The sequence below is a fragment of the Stenella coeruleoalba genome, assembly GCF_951394435.1.
Source record: "Stenella coeruleoalba genome assembly, chromosome: 5".
Classification (NCBI taxonomy): Eukaryota; Metazoa; Chordata; class Mammalia; order Artiodactyla; family Delphinidae; genus Stenella; species Stenella coeruleoalba.
The window spans coordinates 142,954,170-142,976,443 of NC_137150.1; the positions used below are offsets into that span (position 1 = coordinate 142,954,170).

A 22,274-nucleotide genomic window follows, 5' to 3' on the forward strand; every position below is an offset into this window, starting at 1 on the left:
CGCTCGAGCGGGGAGGTGGTGGGCCCGGGGTGAGGCCGCACCCAGGACACAGGCCAGATGCCGCGGGGCCCGGGCAGCGGGGGCAGGGCCCGGGGACTGGGTCAGGGGTGGGGAAGGCAGACTTCTGCCTCTGCAGGGACTGGACCGTGGCTCTGTGCCCTCTAGAGAGGCCAGTCCAGTGTCCTGCTGTGCTGAGCTGACTTCCAGGGCCGGGGCATAGCCTTCTGGCCACATGGCCTGCGGTCAGGCCTTGGGGGCGCAGGGGGAGTGGCAGCAGGCGATCCTGAGCCGCCCCCATGTAACCAGGGTGGGTTCTGTACTCCACCCAGGAGCCCTGACTGGTGCACAGGACGAATGCATCACACCAGCACGACCTCTGAAAAACCAGCAACCTGACCTGTACAAAAACCAGACGGAAAGCAGCCACAGCCCACGCACGGGAGGGAGGGGCAGGGTGGACCCTGCGGGCTCCGTGTGTCCAGTCCTCCGGGGCCACAGAGCCGGCAGGGCTGCGCCCCTCCCCCAGGACACGCCCAGGACAACGCAGTGGGGCTCCCACACCCAGAACTCCCCTCTTTGTGCCCAGAACCAGACTGGCAAACAGGAAAACAAGGGTGGACATTCGCCTCAAATATCCGAACATCTGCAGAAGACCAATGCCATGGAGAAGGGGCACTAAACACAATACATGAAAAATGAACCACAAAGAAACCTGACAGAGCAAACCAGCCTCTTCAATTAAATCTAATGAAAATCCCCAAAGGGGAGGAGTTCCGGATACCTGAGCAGGAAAGAGCACAGCTGGCCTGGGACGGCCATCCTCAGGCAGCTGGGGACGTGCACTCGGAGGGGGTCCCACGTGGTGGGACGGGAGCGCCTCACTGGCCTGAACGAGCTGCACCCCGGTGTGGCGTGCGCTGCACAGCTGCTCTCCCTCGGGGGCTGGAGTCTTGGTGCCAGGCAGAGGATGCCCACGTGACCAGCCCCGGATAAAAACCCTGGGCGCTGGTCCCCCAGGAGCTCCCTGCCGGGGAGTCAAGCGCACGCCCCGTGGCTCCGCTGGGGGGTGCCCGGGAGGCCTGTGCCTGGTGCCCCCGACCCCTCCCCACGCCACATTCCCTGTGGCGCTCGAGTCCCTGGGCCTTTGGCTGTAACAGATCTCAGCCGTGAGGCCTCCCAGGGAACCATTGAACCTGGGGGTGGTATCGGGGACCCCAACTCACGATCACGTCAGAGATCTTCAATAGTAAGAAGTACGCTGGAAACCCCTGGGCAAAAGGCAGAATGAAGGCTGCTGGAGGGCGGGCCGAGCCCCTGGCCAGGACGCGGCGCAGAGGGCGTTGGGGGAGAGGAGGCCGAGGGACATAAGCAGACTCACGTCAGCAGCCGTGACGAGACTGGAGACTCGAGAGCAGGACAGAAGCGCCACCTCCGCGCCTGCTGGCCTCTCCTCGCCCGACGGCCGTCTGCTGCCAACACTCACAGCTCAAGGAAAGGCCGCGGGTCAGTCGAGGCTGCCGACCCCAACAGGGACACGCGGGAATTCCAGGGGAGACCAGCGGGTGGAAGGAACAGGAAAGAGCGAAACTTCCCAAAGCTCACGTGTCTTGGGAAGGAGGTGGTAGTGGGAGTCCTGGCGGCCGTGCCACCTGTAGGGGGCACCCCCGCTGCCCACCGGCCACGGGGTTCCCATACGATTATATTAAAACACGACAGAGAAAACACTGCTTGGGACAGGGGGAAAATATAGCTTTATTTTACCATAGGAATTAATAAACTCCGTCACAGAATAAGGACACCATGGGACTCCTCTTTTGTTTCATTTAATAAATACAAATGAATAAAAATACTTTCTTTTGCAAAGAGACTGCCCCTCTTCCTTCTCCAGATTTCCTGAGCCCCCGTGGCCACCTGCTGACGTGGTCACAGGCCCACACTCCACCACACCCACCTTTTCCTCTCTACGGAGAGGGCTACGTCTCATCCGACACGCCCGCAGATACTATGTAGGTACGATACCTCTCCTTTCCCCATCCCCTTCCGAATACAAGTCCTCGTACTGCATTTCAACTTTTAAATGATTCCCTTCTGAGAAGGAAAGAGTCTGCTTTCCACAGAAGCCCTTTAGCCAGTACTACTTAACACCAAGAAATTAGCGAGGTTTCACTAAAACAGACTCCTGCCCGCGGGCACATTATGAAAGGGAAAGGATAACATAAAGTAAAATGTATTGTACGTCTTGTAGACTGTCCCTTATTTCAAAAATAGAAACTCCTATTTAAATTTAACCTGTTTGAAACAGGCCACATATTTAACTGCATGCAACAGATCTGTTATTGCTTGAAACGGAGCCCTGGCTCTGGCTGAGCTGCCCGCGGCTGAGCTACCCACGCCGGAGGAATCCAGACCACCTCCAAACCACGAGCTGCAGCTGAGCACCCCCCACCGACCCGGGGACCCCGGGGACCCCGTGTGCCACGCTCCCTCGAGCGCCGGCCAGGTCTGGGATGAAGCACACCTCTGCGCTCTGCGCTACGGGGGGCGTCCCTTCCCAAGTTGCAAAGAACTGTTTTGTCCCAATAGTTGAAGTTCCCGCTGCAGCCACCACGTACAAACGCTTAGCACTTTCCAGTTTTCAGATTGGAAAAGAAAAGCTCCGACACACCCAGGAGACACTCTGGCTACAATCTCGGTCTCACGTGCCCCTGCTCTGGTAAATGCACTGGGAACTGAGACACGAGCGTAAACTGTGATCAATACCAGCAGGGAAAACGCCAGTCTTCATGGCCAGGAGGAAACTTCTTTTCTATGTGCCCCATTTTTCATTAGTCCACATTTTAAAAAAGTATTTATTTCCTGAAAGTATTTCTAAATGTGATTATTTGTAACATACAACAAATGAAAAATGTGCCTAGATTGCAAGAAAAAAATCTGCTTGTAAAACAAAGTACTGAAACAAAGTCATGTCCTCCTCACGGGGGACAAGGGAACCAGGAGGGGCCCCCAGAGACATCCGGCCGCTGCCCTCCTCCTGGTCTGCAAGGCCCCACGTCTTCGGAAGGAGCGTCACTGGTTCTAGTCCCTGGGGGCCGGCGCGTACGCCCCTCCCCGCTCCGCACTAAGTGCTGGGTCCGCAGGCACGTCAGCTGGAGAGGTAGTGGTGACGGCTCTCATCGTCTCCCTGGGCCACCGCGGCAAGAACGAGGGATGGGTCCCTCAACTGCACCCAGCTGTCGTCGTCCTGCAGAAACCATCACTGCAGGAGAGAAGGCTGTTGGGGTGGGAAAGGTAGAAAAGAAATAGATGCTGTGGTTCTGCAAGCTTGCCTTTTTTGGTACCAGCACAGTGTCACTGTCACTAAGTGTCTTGGAGGAGAAACTCCAAAAACCGCTCGGTGGTGTGCCTGCACGCGCGCGGGCACACAGCTGTGCACGCATGTGGGCAAGGCTCAGAGCCCCAGCGACTTCTGCACGATCTGCTTGGCGATCTTGTAAAACTGCTCCCGGTCATCCCGCCACATTTTGGAGGCATCCACGTTGGCCCCGCTTTCATCGTTGGGCTCTGAAAGAGAAGGAGAACCTCCACATGAAGGGGCTCAAGAAGGAAGGCCCTGGCAAGACCTCCCACCTCCTGTAAGAACATCACTGATCTTCCCAGAGAGGTAACCAGAGATGAACCAGAAGCGCCGAGGGATGTGGAACTCCAGGCAAGGACAGCAGTTCTGTGGAGACGAGGGCCTTCCCCTGAGGGACGGGGCGGAGCAGCGGCGGACAGACCCACCCTCAGGGCTCCTCCACCCGAGCCTCCCAAGGGCTGCACCAGCCAACTCGGCTTCACTCAGGAGGCACCAGCCGAGCAGATCAAGGGGCCACTGGGGGCCTCCCCCTCGGGTCTCCTGTTTGGCCACCAGCTCTCTCCGCTCGAAGCTCCTCCGTTTCATGGGCGCTCTCTTCCCCCGGGGCTGCCGGGCCGTTCCTCTCTCAGCTCCCTCCCGCCACGAGCCCTGTCTACCTGGAGAGGGCACACACCCTCACCTCCACAGCCAGTCCCCAAGAGCCCCCGTCAAGGTGGCCACTCACACCACACCCTGAACTCTTCTCTCCCCCAAATCCTGCTCCCTCTGGAGTCCTGTCCCCAAAGTCCGCACCCCTCCACCCCACAGTGAGGGCAGGAGCGCCCCCGCCCCAGGACGCTGAGCCCTAGAGCCGGAGTCTCCAAGGTCCCCCCAACCTCCCCCATCCTCTTGGCCTGGGACCCACCCCACCTGTCTCAAGCACGTGGGCTGCAAGGGCGGTCCGTGGTCTAACAGCCCCACGAGCGAGCGTCAGCTCCGGGCCAGTGCAGGTCCACAGGGCGCCCCGCCCCCAGCCGGGCTCCAGCCATACCTATAGTCCTGGTGACGCCGCCAGAGGGTCCGTGCCCCCCCACAACCTTGTTAACTCCCACGTGTTCTAAACTCACCTCGGGAAGTGTCCCCTGCACCCTGATCTCAGGAGTTATCACAGTGGCCTGCAACAGCTGGTGGCTGTGAAAGTCCCCTTAGAACGTGGGGCCTTAAGGTTGGGGTCAGTGTCACCTGAGCTTTACACCCCAGGACACGGTGTCTGCAATATAGTGCCCACTGAATGAATGAAATGCCCACGGCTACTCATGGCCAACAATGTGATACACACAAGACCATCTTTACATCTGTAATTACAAAAAGCAGCTTACGCTTGGCAAAGTGTGTATGAGTGACATTACATGAAAAAGCAGAAAAGAAAACAGTATATATCGACTCCTCACGGTGGACAGGGAGTTAGAAGACAAGGGTTAGCGAGGAAAGAGAAGCAGCACCGAGTATCGGCTCTCCCCCTCTGGACGTGAACCTGCAGTGCGCCAGGAGCCGGCGGGGCGGGCGTTACCTGCCAGCATGCTCACCACCGACAGGAGAATCTTCTCCACGCTCTGCACGGGGCTCCACCGCTCGGCGCTGCTCTCGTAGCCCATGGGGTCGTCGCCGGGAGCGTGCAGGATGGAGATGCAGACTCTGCCGTCAGGGTAGACTGCGGGGTCAGAGCACACCCGGTGAGCCGAGGGAATGGGCCCGCGATAGGGCGCTCGGTCAGGCCCACAGAGAAAGGACAGCAAGCGGCGCAGACACCGGGACGGAGCTGTCTGCACGCGGCACCACCTGCGGCCCCAGCGCCACATCCACGGCCACGCTCACGTGCACGCGCTCCCCGCGGGCCCGGCCGGGCTCCCAGGGCACTGCTCACGCACTGACAGGGTGCTGGGCCAGTCTGAACAGCTCTAGTGTCATGGCGTGACTCCACCTTCATATGGATTTAAAAAGCACTATATCCAAAGGGGATAAAGGAAAGGCTACCTGGCAGCCAGATATTCCACCAAAATACCTCATGTCATTAGACTCTTCACAACACTTTTCATAAAAGGTTTCTTAGATATCCCTCGTCCTGCCATTAAATCCCTGAAGTGGACTGTGTAAAACATGCGTTGCCATAGCTGGGAAGACGCTACAGGAATTAAACACCCAGAGCAAGACAGATGCCTGGACTTCTCTTGCTAACTTACTATAGCTGGCTCCTCTGGACAGCAGCTGCGCCTGAGTCTAAACGCATCTCCCATCAACAGCACCACTAACGAGACCCTCAAGATCTGATTCAAGAAAAATAAATTTTCAATTCAAAGTCTGGTGTTGGTCCTGTGAAGCAGGTCAAAAGCACCTGTTATCTTTCTCTTACACATACTTGGGGAAATTCTCAGATGGTTTAGTATATGCTCAGATATCCAGGAATCACTTGTAAAACTGTAAGGCTATTAAGTTATAATAGTAAGAATACCAGACAATTTTAAATAAATTTATTTACTTCACCCTCACTCGTGAACTCAGCATTTCGTGACCATTCAGAAATGTGAGTCGTTATAAGCAGCCTTTCTTTTACACCTGGTCCCTCATTTTCCCCAGGCACCCCTTGTTCTAGTGGTTTCTATGCTTTGAAACTGTACCGCAAACGCTCACTGAAGGGTTAGGAAACCACATGCGATCTGTCTCAGACACCAGGATGGCCGTCTGAAGTCCACATACATGGGACCAGGGCGCCCAGAATGCTTTGAACAGTTCTCTCTGCCACGGACAGAGAGGAGGTGTTGCAGTTTTCAACTTCAGTGTCACTTCCTCAAGGTGACAGCACCATGCGATGACACCGCTGACCCCAGAAACATCAAAAAGCAGCTGTGTCCCTGCCACCCCCCCCACCACACCACAGCAGCGTCATTTAACCCTCCCGAGTTCCCGCCCAGCCACAGCGCTTCAGCGCCAACAACTCCCACTGGTGCCAGGCTGGCGGTCTCCCCTCCAGGCCACGGCAGCGGCCCAGCACGCGCTCCACTCCACTTCCAGCCTGCATCACAATCACCCTTCAAAGGCCATGCTGGTCACGCCGCCCCCTCATGCTCACTCCCAGCCCCTCAGTGGGTCTCCACTGCTCCTCGGATAAACATCAAAATCCTTAATGTTGACCAAAAGGCCTGAACTGGTTTGGCCCCTCCCCCTCCTCCTCCCTCCTCACACTGGGCCTCTGCACCTGCTAGATCCCCTCCCCGCCCCAAACAGACCCCTGGGTAACTCCTACAGCTCCTCCTGCAGGTGGTGGGTTCAACCACCACCCCTGCAGGGGCCTCCCTGGCCTCCCATGTGGTTTCACATCTCTCTGTATGATTCCTTCATCAGCGTCCATCGCTGCCCGCAGACTGGGAGCTCCTGACCGTCCAGCCCCCACCTCTGACGGTCTGCTCACCGCCCCATCCCAGCAACTCTCAGTGAATCTGCTGGATTATTTTTTTAAGTATTTATGGACTGACCGATTTTTATGACATCGGCAGACCTACTGAATAGCTCTTCTCAAAAATAATTTTTACAAAATAAAAGTAACAGATACCCACCTACAGTAAGGCCAAATTTTAAAACTATTTGCATTGATTACCTGAACAACAAAAATAATATTATCAGGGGCTTCCCTGGTGGCGCAGTGGTTGAGAGTCCGCCTGCCGATGCAGGGGACACAGGTTCGTGCCCCAGTCCGGGAAGATCCCACATGCCGCGGAGCGGCTGGGCCCGTGAGCCATGGCCGCTGAGCCTGCGCATCCGGAACCTGTGCTCCGCAACGGGAGAGGCCACAACAGTGAGAGGCCCGCGTACCGCAAAAAAATAAATAAATAAATAAAATGATATTATCAGGCTATTCTTAGTACACACATAATTCAATCAGTTTATTGGCCGTATTTGTCTTTAAACCACATCACAGGTATCGTTCTAAAGAATATATTTATCTTCAATATAATCTTATTATTTACTTATTTATTTTTGGCTGCATTGGGTCTTCGTTGCTGCGCGCAGGCTTTCTCTAGTTGCTGCGAGCGGGGGCTACTCTTCGTTGCGGCGTGCGGGATTCTCATTGCGATGGCTTCTCTTGTTGTGGAGCACGGGCTCTAGGTGCTCGAGCTTCAGTAGTTGTGGCACGCGGGCTCAGTAGTTGTGGCACACGGGCTTAGTTGCTCCGCGGCATGTGGGATCTTCCTGGATCAGGGCTCAAACCCGTGTCCCCTGCATTGGCAGGCAGATTCCTAACCACTGCGCCACCAGGGAAGCCCTTATCATTTATTTTTTAATTACCCACAATCCTCTTCATAGTTGTATTTTATAGTTAATCACCTTGAACTTGTTGACTTCCTCAATCAACTCTCCTGACCATAATGAATTTTTAAACTTTGTATTATGGAAAATTCCAAACACAGAGCAAAACAGAAGTATACCATGAATGCCCACATGCACACAATCTCTAGGCCTCTCCTGGAACCATCGAAACTACTTCAAAAGCACTTACTGTTGGGATGAAACATCTCACAGGTAAATCGCATCTTTGGAGGACTTAACGGGTAATCAAGTGGGAAACTCAGGATGGCAGGAAAAACCCCAAACTCAAAACAGGTGTCTTCTGGGCCCCTAAAAGATAGAAAATACAGAGACAGAACTTCAAGGTAGATTTTTTTCAATGTCTCCCACACTTTAGAAACGAGTTAAGGAAATATCTACTGCTTCACAAATGTGCATGAAAAGATTATCTAAATATCATGATAACAATGAATTGGTATTTTTTATGGTTGGAAAGTAACGTGTCATCGTTCCGTTCCAATCAGGTTTAAATCACAAAGACCGGCTCACGGGCATTTTCACATTAATAAGGCTGAGAGTGGGGCAGCAGGGATTCTGCTTTTCTATGTGGTACAATTACATTTTAGGATAAAGATACAAACCCTGGTACATGTTAGAGCAGGACTCTATTGTACTAATGGACGAGGGGTGAAGAGTTGTTACTTCAAAGGCTACTTTTAATTTTTAAATGTGCCTGAGAAGTGGTTTTGTAACCTTCAAGAAACAGATACAGAGCACGTACGGAGCACTGATGATGCTCGTGCGCACGTGCGGCAGCCGCAAGCCCTGACCTGCAGGCCTGGGCTCGTGCCACCTCCGGGGACCACGCGGTCACCTGAGTCCTCACCGTCACCAGGCACGTGCCTGCCTGCCTGAGTTCACGTCCTCCTGGTGTGGAAAATGGCAGAAACGGGCCAAACCACTTCCAAAGTCCTGTCAAATTTTAAAGCTCTATATGTATAAATCAACACTATCTTGACCAACAGACAAGACGTGAAGGCCAGCAGGAGAGGGAGAGGGAGAGGGAGAGCAGCTCGCACGTTAACAGAGAGAGGAACGCCTCCTCCCCTTACAAACGTCCTTTATAAAACATGCACGACAGCAGTTTAAAATCTAAGACCATCTCTCCTCCGTACATTTTTATCAGGAGGCAGAGCTGCCGAATGACAGCTACACAGAGCGACACCAGACAAGCACTCTGCGAAGACCGGTCAGTTCAACACCAAGAGGAATCCCGTTCTCTTTCTGGGCGCGGAGAGGGCAAGGCCCCAAGCGCGTAACACACGGGCCCCGATGACCAGCACAGGGGCCGAGACCCCGCGCTACAGCAGCAGTTCAAGTAGACAAAAAATTCTCAAAGAAACTGTGCAGGCGGCTTCACTTCCACCTGGTGACAACGCCTAGGGATTTCGACGGCACCAGTGCAGTGGAGGCCAGGACTGCATCATGGGGTGGGTGGGGGGGGAAGGGGCTGGTAAAATGGCCAAAACAAGAACAAGGCAGCAGGTGTTCGGCGGAGCCACACTGTTTTCAATTGAAGACACATCTGGATTCTGAAAACTGTGTCCTCGCTACTTCTGGGGAAACCAAGAGTGGAAAGCTACTACTCTGTCGCGGAGGACAGCGGCGCCCAGAGCCCCGGCAGGAAGCAGGGACAGGACGGCCACACGGAGAGGCGAGCTCGGGGGCCGCGGCTCCCCGACAGCCGCCCTCCAAGCCCTCCCCTCTGGAGGGGGTCAGCGCCGACGGCAGGGGAGAGCCTGCGCCCCCCGCCCCTCTTCCAGCCTACAACTCACAGTAGAGGATAAACACCACTGCGCTGGCCCTCACACGGCCTCCCGAGGGAAGGTGCCAGGAAGCAGTGCTGTCGCCTCAGCGAGGGTCACCTGACTCAGGTCAGGTCCCAGATCGGGTGGCTCAGCGGAGGGCAGAGGGCAGCTCAGGCTGCTAACCCAGGAGCCTGCAAATCAGGGCTGCGGCCACACCAGGAATGCTCGCAGTGCCTCGGTATTCTTGGCGCCTCCAAGTTAGAACAGAAAAGAATGTCTGGGTAGTTAAGTGTTTTTGGACTGAGCCAAGTGGTATTTTCTCAAGACTTTGATATTTGCTCAGGTCTTTGTTTCTCATAATAGAGCTTTCTTTAAAAAAAAAAAACAAAAAAACCCACTAGGTCGTCCACAGCTTCAGAAGCAAGATCAAACATCTCCTAAAGTGCTCCCACATCTGAAATATCAAAGCCATTTTCAAATGCTCTGGTTTGCGACTGGTTTGAAACCGGGGCTTCTTTCTCTTCCAGAATGCCCAGTGCCTTGGCCCAGCACACAGGTGCGCCCACGTGCACGGGGGCCTGCCCGCTGACTTCATGGAAAACACTATCGAGTAAATTCCTGGACCAAGACGGGAGATATTAGTGTTATTTTTGGACAGGCTTTCCTGTCATACTCAGGACAGCCTCACTCCGCTTTCACCAAAGAAGGCCTCACCTCAAAATCAAATTTATCTGAGGCAAATACAAACTCTTCAAAGCCTGCAAGTTATTTTCTATCTTAATTGATTAAAATAACGGCCTATATTATTTCAGAGCTCTGAGGTAAGTGTTTTATTTTCTGAGACTAGTATTAAGAGTAAAGCAGAACGCCCTTGCTCTCCTCTGTAAAGGCAATAGTGCACTCTGACTTCCCGGCTTTAGGGGAACGAGGGGCCAGGGAGCCAGCAGTGAGAGAGTTGCACCCACGGGCTAAGCCCAACCAGGGCCCAGCAACGCTCGCTCCTCCCAAAGGACAGCGCTGGCTCAACACCTGCAGCCACGAGCCATCACTGGTGGTCGGTCACTTGCAGAGCCAATAAAAACTGGAGACACGCTTGGTTAGTCTTTCAACGTTAAACTCGAGTGGAGCACCGTGCTTTGCCTTTCAGCTCTAAACTGTACAGAGATGACAAAAGCAGCCCACGGCCTGCATACTGAAGGCGGCAGGGAGGCCAGAGTGCTGCACCGTGGAAGCCGGGTGTGTCTGGGCGTCAGTGAGCCATCTGCCCGCCAGGCATGTTCCAGGACCGCAGCCTGCACGTCACTCCAGCTGCGGCAGGTGTGGAAGAAGCTGTTTTTGCGCTGTTCTTTTTCAAGTTTGTCATAGCACACAGTCAAAATTCTCAAACATACATACGAGGCTTGAAATAATGGAGACCGTAAACCCATCCGCTAGCGCACACTTGAACTTGATCACCAAGGGACAATTATTCTCCAAAGCCATGACCACTTGAAGCATAAAAAAGAAGGGCACACTGCTTCACTAACACCCTCCAGTCCAGGCGAGGGTGTCACTGCCCTCGCTCTCTTGCTGCAGAACCCACACGGAGCACCCGGCGGTGGCGTGAGGGGGCCTGGCGTCAGAGCAGGGGCGCCACCTCCTTCCTGCACCCCTGGCTCCGCAGCTCGGCCGAAGCTTCTTGCCAAAGCCCCCGCCTCCCCGGTGGAGGCGGGCTGCAAGCACAGCCCCCGGGCCAGGGGCGCTAGAAGCCACGACCCCAGCTCCGGGGTGCCTGCTGTGCCTCTACGCCCCCAAGTCACTGAAGGAGCGCCTGCTGCGTGAGGGTCGCCCCGCCAGCAGCGAGGCTGCACAGAAACCGACCGGAAGTTCCCGCTCACAGGACCTTCACACCCGCAGGAAAGCCAGGAAGGGCTGCAGGGAGCTGTCGTCCCGCAGACAGTGCCCTCGCTGCCTGTCTCCTTGGGAGCCTGGGGGTCTCAGCCGGACTATGTGTCTACACCCATCTGGCACCAGCCCTGACTCAGCACCGAGTCTCTGCGGATAGACCCAAGAGCCGTTTTTCTCTTTCGTTGTGTGCAAAGCACCCTAGCGATCCTGATGTAGAGAAGCAGCGCTGGTTAAACTGTGAGGGAGGAGAAGGACAGGGCCTTCCATCTCAGGAAAGCACGGTGGTAACAAATACAGGCTTCCTTCCATGTAATTAGTTTCATGATTAAATCCGTCTGAAATGAGCCTACGGTCATCCCCTAGTTTTTGCTTGCAACAGAAATTTCTGAAAACTTTAACTCAAATATATTTGAACTATATTTAAAGTTCACTAAATAAGTTCATCAATTACAAGAACTTCATAGTGAATTCTGACATGGACTTCTGCAACATAAACTTTGACTCTAACTAGAAAAAATATGTATGTTAGAAAATACTCAGATACATAAGTAAATAAAGTAAGAAGCAAATGCCTCCTTGCCCCTCCCTGAACCAGCTCTGAGGCAGCCACTACGGAGTCTGGTCGCCCTCCCAGGCTTCCCCTCCAAGTGCATCCACTCACATACCTTCATCTGCAAAAACTGGATCGTTTTTTACTAAAAACGTACCATGGCATCGCTGAGGGGACTTTTAAAGGCCTGAGTAAGTGGAGAGACACTCCATGTGCATGGACTGGAGCACTCAAGATTGTCAGACTGTCAACATTCCTCAAGCTGACCTAGAGGCTCAACACAATCCCGGTCAAATCCCAGCTGGTTTCTTCACAGAAAATGACAAGCTGATCCCCAGATTCCAATGGAAACCAAGGGACCCAGAAGAGGTAAGACATCTTGAAAGAGGAGAACAAAACACCTCCCAATTTCAAAGCTTACTATCCAGCTGCAATGACGGAGTGTGTGGTGCTCATGGAGGGTCCAGCACAGGTCAATGGAACAGGATTCAGAGTCCAAAATGAACCCTCACACTTAGGGAATTGCTTCTGACAAAGGTCCAAGGCGATTCAATGCAGGAAGGATTTTCTTTTCAACAAATGGTTCAAGACAACTGGACAGCCACATGCCAGAAAATGAACCTGGCTCTTACCTAATGCTATACTCCAAAATTATCCAAAATGGGCCAAAAACCTAAATTTAAGAGCTATAAATACAAAACTTCTAGAAGAAAACACAGGAGAAAATCTTTTCAACCTTGGGTTATATGACACCAAAAGCATAATCTATACAAGGAAAAACTGCTGAACTGCATTTCATTGGAAATGAAAACCTTTGCGTTTCAGAAGACCCCGTTAAGAAAATGAAAAGGAGGGACTTCCCTAGCGGTTCAGTGGTTAAGACTCCACGCCTCCAATGCAGGGGGCATGGGTTTGATCCCTGGTCAGGGAACTAAGATCCCGCATTCCGCACAGCTCGGCCTAAAACATAAAAAAGAAAAGGAAAAGGAAAAGGAAAAGGAAAGCTGCAGACTGGGAGAAAATATCTGAAAATCATACTGATACATCTGATAAAGGACTTTGTATCCAAAATATATAAAGAACTCTTAGGACCAAATAAGAAGACAACCCAATTAAAAAATGGGCAAAAGTTCTGAAGTTCACCAAAAAAGATAGATGAATGGTTCATAAGCCCATGAAAAGATGCTCAACAGCATCGGTTATTAGGGCAACGCAGTCCAAACCCACAATGAGACCCACCTCACACCCAGCAGGACAGCTGGCATCACACACCACCAAGAGGGTGAGGAAGTGGAGAGCCGAGAACTCGGCACTGCGGGTGGGAGTGTAAAACGGTGACACTATACGCCAGGAGGCCCACTCCTGCGCATCCAGCCGAGGGAGGGGGAAACCCATCCGCACAGACTTAGGCCCCGTGTTCGCAGCTGCACCGTCACACAGCCGAAGAGGGAAGCCGCCAAATGCCCGTCGATGGGCGAGCGGGTCCGTTCACGGCGGACACAGCTCAGTGGTGACGGCAAGGGGCCGCTCCCACAGGCTGCCCAGAAAAAGGAGCCAGACACCGAAGATGCTGCATCGTGTGGCCCCACTTGCAGCAGCAGTCCAGAAAAGCAAATCAACAGTCAGAGAGCAGATCAGAGGGTGCCCGTGGCGGAGGGGGAGTGGGGACTGAGTGCACAGGGGTGTGAGCACGTGCTTGGAAATGCTCTAAAAGTGAAGTGTGATGACTGCAAAACTCTATAAATTTAATTTACTAAAAATCATTGACTTGCACACTTAATACAGGTGAAACTCTGCATGTTAACTTCTATCTCAACAAAGCTATTGACTGCACCCGGCCACACCAGGGTCTCTCGGCCTCAGCACCACTGCCACCTCGGGCGTCCTGGGCACGGCGGGGCGCTCTCCCACCCGGGACCAGTAGAGATCTCCCCCTGCTACCCGGTGTGACAGCCACAATGTCTCCAGACACTGCCCAAAGTCCCTGGGGGCGAGGCCACACCTCGTGACAACACTGGTCTAGACCCGTCGTTCAGCGTCTGCGTGAACGACGCTGCGTGAACTGCGTGAACCATGGCAGTGCTGCCGGCATCCTGCTGATTGGATGTCCGTAACTTATACTGAACAACGATCTTTCCACTTTCTTTTATGATTGCAGTGAATGTTGTAATAAACTTCCTTACACAGAGGTTTTCCTAACAGAATGTCTGATGAAGACATTCCCAGGGTGGGAACCGCTGGGTCAGAGAACATACAGTGCAAATCATGAACATCTATTGTAATATCTCAGGTTTACCTGAGCAGGCACAATCCTGACCGGAGCCAGGCTTCTGTAAAGAAGAAAGCCTGGTGTAGAGGGCGGTGCCGTGACCGTGGCCTGGGCACCCAGCATGAGCCAAGCACAGCCTAGGAGGAGCCGCAGCCGGGGGAATCCTCCCCCCCGCAGGTGTGACCCAGCTGGGGCCCGAGTGCGCCAGCAGAGATGCGGGGATGGCGTCAGCCAAGGGCCCCCAGCCGTTGGGGAAGGGAAGGGCCTTCTCATCTCACCACAGCCTCGGGGCCCTGATCTGGAGACGGGACAGCGGCTCGGCCACAGACCAGGCAGGGAGGTCACCATGCGGCTGCCTGAAGAAACCTGGGGCAGGACAGAAACGGGGCAGCAAGAGGCCAAGGGCTTCACGCCTCTTCCAGCCACGGAGGATAAACCGCCGTCCTGCACGGCAGGGCTCCTCCTGTCCTGCAGAAGCTCGCGTGGACCCTCCACAGCTGCCACGCCGCGGCCAAGGGCCAATGAGGTTGCACAGGCCAGAGACCCCGGAGCTGGAAGAGGTGGAAGGGAAGCCACTGGTCTAAAAAGGTGTCGAGGCTCTGTACTGATCCAAATAAGCGAAGGTCGGAGAGGCAGAGTGACTGCCCAAGACCATAAAGCCAGGCCAGCCACACACAGCGTCAATGTCACTGACCGGAAGCCCCAGCCCTCTCCCACTGGGTCACAGGTCAAACTCTGCCCTAAGCTCGGCCGGGAGTCACTAGAGTTCTGTCTCCTTTTAATCAGAACAGGCCGTGTTGATTTTATTCCTGTTGGTTAATTTGTTGTGTTCCCCATCCTAGTCCCTTAATCTCGTTCTTTCAGGGTGGAGGTTTGGGGTCACCTAGGACACACCTGTATCCTCAGACGAGGGCCCTAACATAACAGGCACGCAGTATTTGCTGCCTGAACATCTGAAAAGATGTTCTCTGCATTGCACAGCTGAGGCCCCGCAGGTAAGCACTACTGCAACAGCAGCAGGCTCCCAGGAACGGAGGCAAGGGTGGCTTTTAGAAGCACTAGGGCATGGAAGAAACTCTGGAAACAATCGAAGAATAAAATGAGAGAAGAGAAAACCTATCACTAAGGAGTGAACTCAGCCAGCTGTCTGCCAGAACAGCGGAGCGAGACAAATCAAGAGGAGGACAGTTAATTCCTTAATAGATGTTTTAAGTACCTTTGTAAATGGCCTCTTGTTTGGGAAAGGATCTGGAACAGGACCAAACCCACAAACTCACCACATCCTGAGGCAGGGGAATTCCATACTAACGCAAAAGCCTTCTTCAAACATAAAAGTGTTCTACCTAAAAATACTTCTAATTACTTTTTAAGGTAAGTTTTCAAAATATTGGTTTCACTTTACGTTATTTATCTATAATTAGTAACATTTATCCTAACAGATTCTTAACAATAAACCCTTAAAAAAAAAACCGTACTGGAAGGCTCAAGTGTCCCTGGAAGGGCTTCTCTGTAGCCTCCTGTGGGCGCGCACCAGCCACACCTTCCAAGGACGGGAAAACCGTCAGGGGCCCGCTGACCTGTGTGCTCACAAAGGCCTTCCAATCATCTGTGCACCCCAGCCAGGACAGCTGCCCTGGGGCGTACTGTTTCCCTAAAGATAAAAAGCTACAGCTGAGCCGAGTGCGCAACGCCCTGTTGCAGCGAAGGAAGGACACCGCTGACCAGGAGGCCCAGCACGCAATCTGCAAGTGCTTTAGGGGTGAAAGACACAACACCATATTAGACACAAACACAGACTGTGAAGTCATCATCATGCCAGAAACATTGAAACACAGAAAAAAAATGAGTATCACAGGCCCAGGGAATTAGGGTGTAACAAGTGCTCAGGGAACGTTAGGTGCGCTGTACTTTCTCTGGTTAGTGTTTATTAATGATTTTTAAAACATTTGCTTATGAAAAAACTCATTTTCACACCAACTTCATGTATTAATCTGAGCTCCACAGACAACACTGAGCAGCAATCTGTTTTCAGACTAAACGGGATACAGGCACGGGGCAGACGCAGGAAGTCTGACGAGGCTGGCACTGCACACCCCTCACACGTCTCCCAGGCCCACCCCCTAGAGCACGCCTCAGGCCACGAAACCCCGCCTGAAAGCTGTCAGCTAATTCCTCATCTTACTAAGGAGACTCTGAAATGGCTTATAAATTTCAACTTCCTGAAGTCTACCTAACCACATTTTGTTAAAAGTACAGTCTAAGAACGGCCAAGAATTGTACATCTAAGGTAGAAAGATGAGAAAGAAAGGGGCCTGGGTCATAGGGCCAAAGAATACTCTGGAATCAGGGGTCCATCTGGCTCTTTCCAGGCAACATCACTGTAAGTGAAATAGGAAATCCAGTCAGGATCTTGCTAGAATGAGGTCAGGAACCACACTGCTCACCTCAGAACTAAGCCAAATCTCTAAGTCGGGGACAAGGCAAGGCCAGACCAGGTACACAGAAAAGGAGCAGCAGCAGAGGAGCTGGAGAACTGGGAAGGGGAGGGGGAGGGGGGGAGGGGGAGGGGAAGAATCCAGGCACACAGGTGGGCAGGGCCCAGGCTGCACAGTAGGCCTGAGGCGTCACCCGCACCCTGAGGACCCCTCCGCACCGTCAGAGCCCCAGGCTCACAGGGACTCCTTGAAGCCAAAGCCCATTCTGTTTGAGGCTAACCCAACACACAAATTTCATTATATTTGAAACAAATATAAACACTTACAACTAAACCTTTTACTGGTTCTAAGGAAGTACTTTCATTTCTTTTGGAAGAACGTATGTGTTTTCTGCTTTCAGATCAGCAGACACAGAAAAGCTCAATGAAAGAGGCGCGCTTGGCCTTTTTCCCCATTGACGCTTCTGATCACTCACAGTGCAGAATGTGATTCACGGCTCTAATTTCCAACAAAGGCTTAAGACCAAACAACACATATGATTAACTTACATGATCAATGCCTCCCATTCAAAAAAATTCTCTTCATTCATGGGGCCTGCAGGAAAAGAAGAAATTTCACAACTTTACTTTGAAGGAAACTTTGGCAATCAGGAGTAAATGATAAAGAGGCGAACTTCACACTGCCTTACCTGCCACAATTCCTTCCGGAGGATTCAGTGTTAATTCTATAAGGTGAAAAAGTAAAACCATTATGAAAAAGAATGAATATTATGTTGCACTTTAACAAAAAACATTAAAACGTATACAAGGCTATAAAGTATATGGCATACATATTAGCAGATGAAAATTAAAATTCTGCTTGTCCCAAGTGAACACCTGCTGCAGTTACACTTCTGGTCAAGACTGTGTCAACAGTTCTTTATACCAGCAAAAAGGAGAATTTTAGAACTGTCAACACTTTCAACTTACAATGAAGAAACAAACAAAAGGTGTTGTTAACTCTCCTTCCAAAATACTCCTGCGGGTTATTTTGATTAAAGCTCGCACATCAAACACGGTGTGCTGTTTCCTCACTGAAGGGATGTCCTGTCATTCTGAGAGCGGGCACAAAGCTTTCTGAAGGCCACAAAGCAGAGCTGTGGGCCTGTGCCGAGGTTTCAGAAGCCTGGTATTATCAAGTCCGTCTGCACCGTACAGGCTGGCTGTCGACCTCCGACACCACGCTACAAAATCCACGAGCCCCTCACGTGCGAGGTCCCCCAGAGCAGCAGACCGAGACCAGGAACAGAAGAAACCAGCGGCAGCAGCGCTCCTCAGCATTTAAGGCTAGTAGTTGTTCTAAGGCCCTGCCAACCCGGAGGCTGTCCTTTGCACTCCTGGCCTCCTCGCGTTGTATGATACACGGGAGGCTACAGAATGAAACCACACCCGCGGGCACATCTGGCAAATCTGGCAAGGAGAACACCGGGAGATGGAGGAGGACTCGGCAAGAAGGACGGCCACGGGAGCAAGGGCTCAGGTGGCAAGGGCACCCCCTCTGGGCCGAGTGCAGGGCCAGGACATGAGTAAAACAGTGAGAAACACACAGAAGATCAACAAAACCAAAAGCTAGTTCTCTGAAGAGACACAAAACTAACAATTCGCTGCCAAGTAAACATAAAGCGTAAGGACCGGAAAAGAAAAAATAATCATTATTCACAGATGCTCCGCTTACCCACATAAAATCCAAGAGTCAGAAGATACATTCTAATAAAAAGTGAGTTTGCCAAAGTTGCTGAATACAAGGTCAATACATACAACTGAACTGTGCTTCTATATATCAGCAAGTTAGAAAAGTCTAAAAAAGACACCAATTACAATGGGAAACATGCAGAAATTAGCTTGTCAAAGCTGTGCAAGAGCTGTAACAGAACAGAAAACATCATTAACAAAACATTTTAACCTTAATAAATGGAGATTATATCACGTTCACGGACTAAAAGTTCAACATTACCAAGTTATCAATCCTCCCCAAACTGAACCTACGGATCGAGCGCACCTCAGCCAAAGTCCCACCAGGTTTTCTTGTCTGACTGACTAGGTGAACACACGTGAACATGTGAACGAGCAGAAGAGCCACGGCGTTCTGTAAAAAGGGTAACTGAGAACCAGCCGTGGGCTAGCAAAACTCATCACAAAGCTGCGGTAAGCAGGCAGCAGACACCAAGTTCAACAGACGATGGAACAGAAGTGAGCACGCCCAGCGCACGCCGTGCAAAGAGAGGTCCTCCATCTGCTAGGAAGGTCGCCCCACAGGAAGAGGTGAAAGAACAGAAGAACAGAGGTGAAGAGAAAACCCTTTTCCCTATCTCAAACCACATACAAAAATCAAAGTATGTAAGGAAAAGGAGAGAAGGGGCATGAGAACTAGTAGAAAATATACACATGGGCCTCTGCGCCAGCTCCCAGCAAAGCTCCTAAGTCCCTCGTGAATCCCCAAGCGACAAGAGCACCAGGAGCGTCCCCCACTCTGGGTGGCCGCCGGCCCCAGGACCGAGCCATGGTTAGCAGGCTGCAGGCCCACGCCCCATTCTCCAGGGTGAGAGGGGCTGGAGATGGAGTTACTGGTGAGTCAGGCCCACGTGAGGAGGCCTCCACACAATCCCACTAGCATAAGGTCAGGGAGCTTCGGGGCTGGTGAGCACGCGGAGGGGCTGGCAGGACCGAGCCATGGTTAGCAGGCTGCAGGCCCACCCCCCATTCTCCAGGGTGAGAGGGGCTGGAGATGGAGTCACTGGTGAGTCAGGCCCACGTGAGGAGGCCTCCACACAATCCCACTAGCATAAGGTCAGGGAGCTTCGGGGCTGGTGAGCACGCGGAGGGGCTGGCAGGGAGAGGCACCCAGACAGCGGGAACCTGGGCGCCTCGCCACCCCTGCCCTCGGCTTCTCCTCCAGCCGGCCGTTCCCGAGTTCTACCCTTCTACAATATACTGGAAACCACGCAAGTAAAATGCTTCTCTGGGTTCTGTGAGCTGCTCTGGCGGGCTAACCAACCCTGAGGAGGGGTCTTGGAAACCTCCAATTTATAGCCGGTCAGTCAGAAGCACAGGCGATACCCTGGATTTGCAGCGGGCGGGGGAGGGGGAGCAGTCTCACGGGACTGGGCCCGCAGGCTGTGGGATCTGACACACTAACTCCAGGTAGGTAGTGTCAGAACTGAGTGCAATCGTAGGACGCCCAGCTGGGGTCACAGAAGTGCCGAGTGTGGGAAAACCCCCACGCGTCTGCCATCAGAAGTGCTGTGAGCGTGGCAGTTGAAGGATCGTAAAGGAGAAATGCAGGCCAAGCGGGGTTTTCTAAACAGGGCAAGAGAATGCAACAGACCCATCACCAAAGAGGGCATGGAGGCAAACGAGCACATGAGAAGATGCTCAACACGGTGAGTCAGAGGAAAACGAAATTAAGACCGCTAACAGACACTGCTACACAGCCCTATCGGTGAGAGTATCTTCACTTGGAACAGAAGAGCTAAAATTTAAAAGACTGCTAATACCAGCGCTGGTAAGTTCGGCAGCTGGGTCTCTCATGCTTCACCAGTGGGAATGCAAAATGCTCTGCTGCCCCTGGCAAACAGCTTAAACATGTACTCCCCCTGAGACCCCGCACCTCGACTACTGACTGCCTACCCGAGAGAAATGAACACTTCTTTTCTTGACTACTTTGTGTACACACAGGAGCCCTGTCTCAGTGGTCAGTGAGCCCCTTCACAGCACCTAGCAGAGCACCTGGCATGAAGTGGGTGTGCAGGAAATACTTGATTGACTACGCTGTTTATAGAAGAGGTTTACACTGTACTTTGCTTGCTTTGGTGCTGTAAATCCGTAATATTTTCTTATTCTTGATTCTCAGGGATTAAAGACTGTGGACAAAGCGAAGTACCTCCTTCCCCTTCCCCAACAGAAATGTATATTATTAATCTTAACACAAAGTGTATACGTTCAGTTAATAAAAATGATATAAATAATAGGTTTATCATCAGAATGGTACTACTGCATTAAGGATCCTGAGATCTCTTGCATTCCTCTCTGGGATCTGACCCCCGGCTGCACCAGACCCAGTGTTCAACACCTGCTGCTAAGGTAGATAGATCCTGACACACTGCTCCTACAGTGGAGCCAGCGAACACGAAGCCCAAAGAAATCCTAGAGCCTTGATACCAGCTGCACGGCTGCAACCAGACATAACAGACAGCATGTGCTGAACTCTGTAGGCGGCTAAGGACCAGGAGAGTCAGGGGTGCAGCTGCGCATCTAACTTGAACCACAGGGAGAACGCGTGCTACTGAGTTGGAAAACGCCACCAGAGAAAACATGTTTCAGAGGGAAGAAAATAGTCTAGTTCTGAAAACATCAAGTTAAAGATGCTGGTAAGTCATCTAAGTGCAGACGGTCAAAGAGGAAACTGGACGTGAGACTAGAGCCCTAAACAGTAGTCCAGGCTGGACACATAAATCAGGGGTCCTGAAACAGGATGGTACCTGAAAATAGGAATGGAATACAAACAAACAAACTTAAAACTTATGTCCCCACAGACTCGTATGTGAGTGTTCCCAGCAACTTTACTCACAATAGCCTCACAGTGCAAGCAACCCAAATATCCATCCACTGGTAAATGAATGAGGGGTGATCCATCCACACCAGGAACACTAGGCAGCAACAGGCAGGAGCAAACCACCCGCACACGTGACAACAAGGGTGACTCTCAAAGCACTGGGCTGGGTGAAAGAACGTGACACAGAGGCTACACACTGCGTCTATTTATACCAAATCCTAAAAGAAGCAAGCTATAGTAATAGAAAGCAAATCCAACATTGCCAGACCCCAGGGGCCAGTCACAAGGGAACTTTCCAGGGCAATGGAAACAGTCTGCCACGATTGTGTTGACGACTATACACAGCATACACGTGCCAAAGCTCAAAGAATGGTATACTTGGGACTTCCCTGGTGGCGCAGTGGTTAAGAATCCACCTGCCAATGCGGCGGACACAGGTTTGAGCCCTGGTCCGGGAAGAGCCCATGCCGTGGAGCAACTAAGCCCGTGCGCCACAACTACTGAGCCTGTGCTCTAGAGCCCGCGAGCCACAACTACTGAGCCCATGTGCCACAACTACTGAAGTCCATGCGCCTATAGCCCGTGCTCCGCAATAAGAGAGGCCACCGCAATGAGAAGCCCACGCACTGCAACGAAGAGTAGCCCCTGCTTGCCGCAACTAGAGAAAGCCCGGGCGCAGCAACAAAGACCCAACGCAGCCAAAAATAAACTAATTGAAAAAATGGTATATTTGAAATTGACACATTTTATAGTATGTAAATTTTATCTCAATAAAACTGACCGCCCCAAATTAATATTTTTTATGAAATATAAAACAATAAGTCTCCTAGAAAATAATGCAGAAGAATCTCTTCATGCTCTTAGTGTAAAGACTTCTTAAACAGAACTTACTGTAAAGTTAATAACCAAAAAGCACGAACCATAAAGGAAAAGACTGATAAAATTAACAGCACTAAAATTAAGAACTTCTGGGAATTCCCTGGCAGTCTCGGGGGAGGGAGGGAGGCAGGCACGGGTTCCATCCCTCGTCCGAAATCTGCAAGCCGAGCAGCGCAGCCAA

The 22,274-nt window shown here is 52.1% G+C and overlaps 1 protein-coding gene across 1 annotated transcript in view; it reads right to left on the reverse strand.

Moving 5' to 3' along the window:
* Positions 1-1,039: 1,039 nt before the first annotated feature.
* Positions 1,040-22,274, reverse strand: part of UBE2G2 (ubiquitin conjugating enzyme E2 G2) — a 30,902-nt gene continuing 9,667 nt past the window's right edge. Inside the window, exons 2-6 of the mRNA XM_079923038.1 lie at positions 17,313-17,348; positions 17,173-17,218; positions 7,887-8,005; positions 4,905-5,045; positions 1,040-3,561 (exon numbers count right to left, since the gene is read on the reverse strand). Of these exons, the coding sequence (XP_079779164.1) occupies positions 3,449-3,561; positions 4,905-5,045; positions 7,887-8,005; positions 17,173-17,218; positions 17,313-17,348 (455 nt within the window). The 3' untranslated portion in view covers positions 1,040-3,448. The remainder of the gene's footprint in view (positions 3,562-4,904; positions 5,046-7,886; positions 8,006-17,172; positions 17,219-17,312; positions 17,349-22,274) is intronic.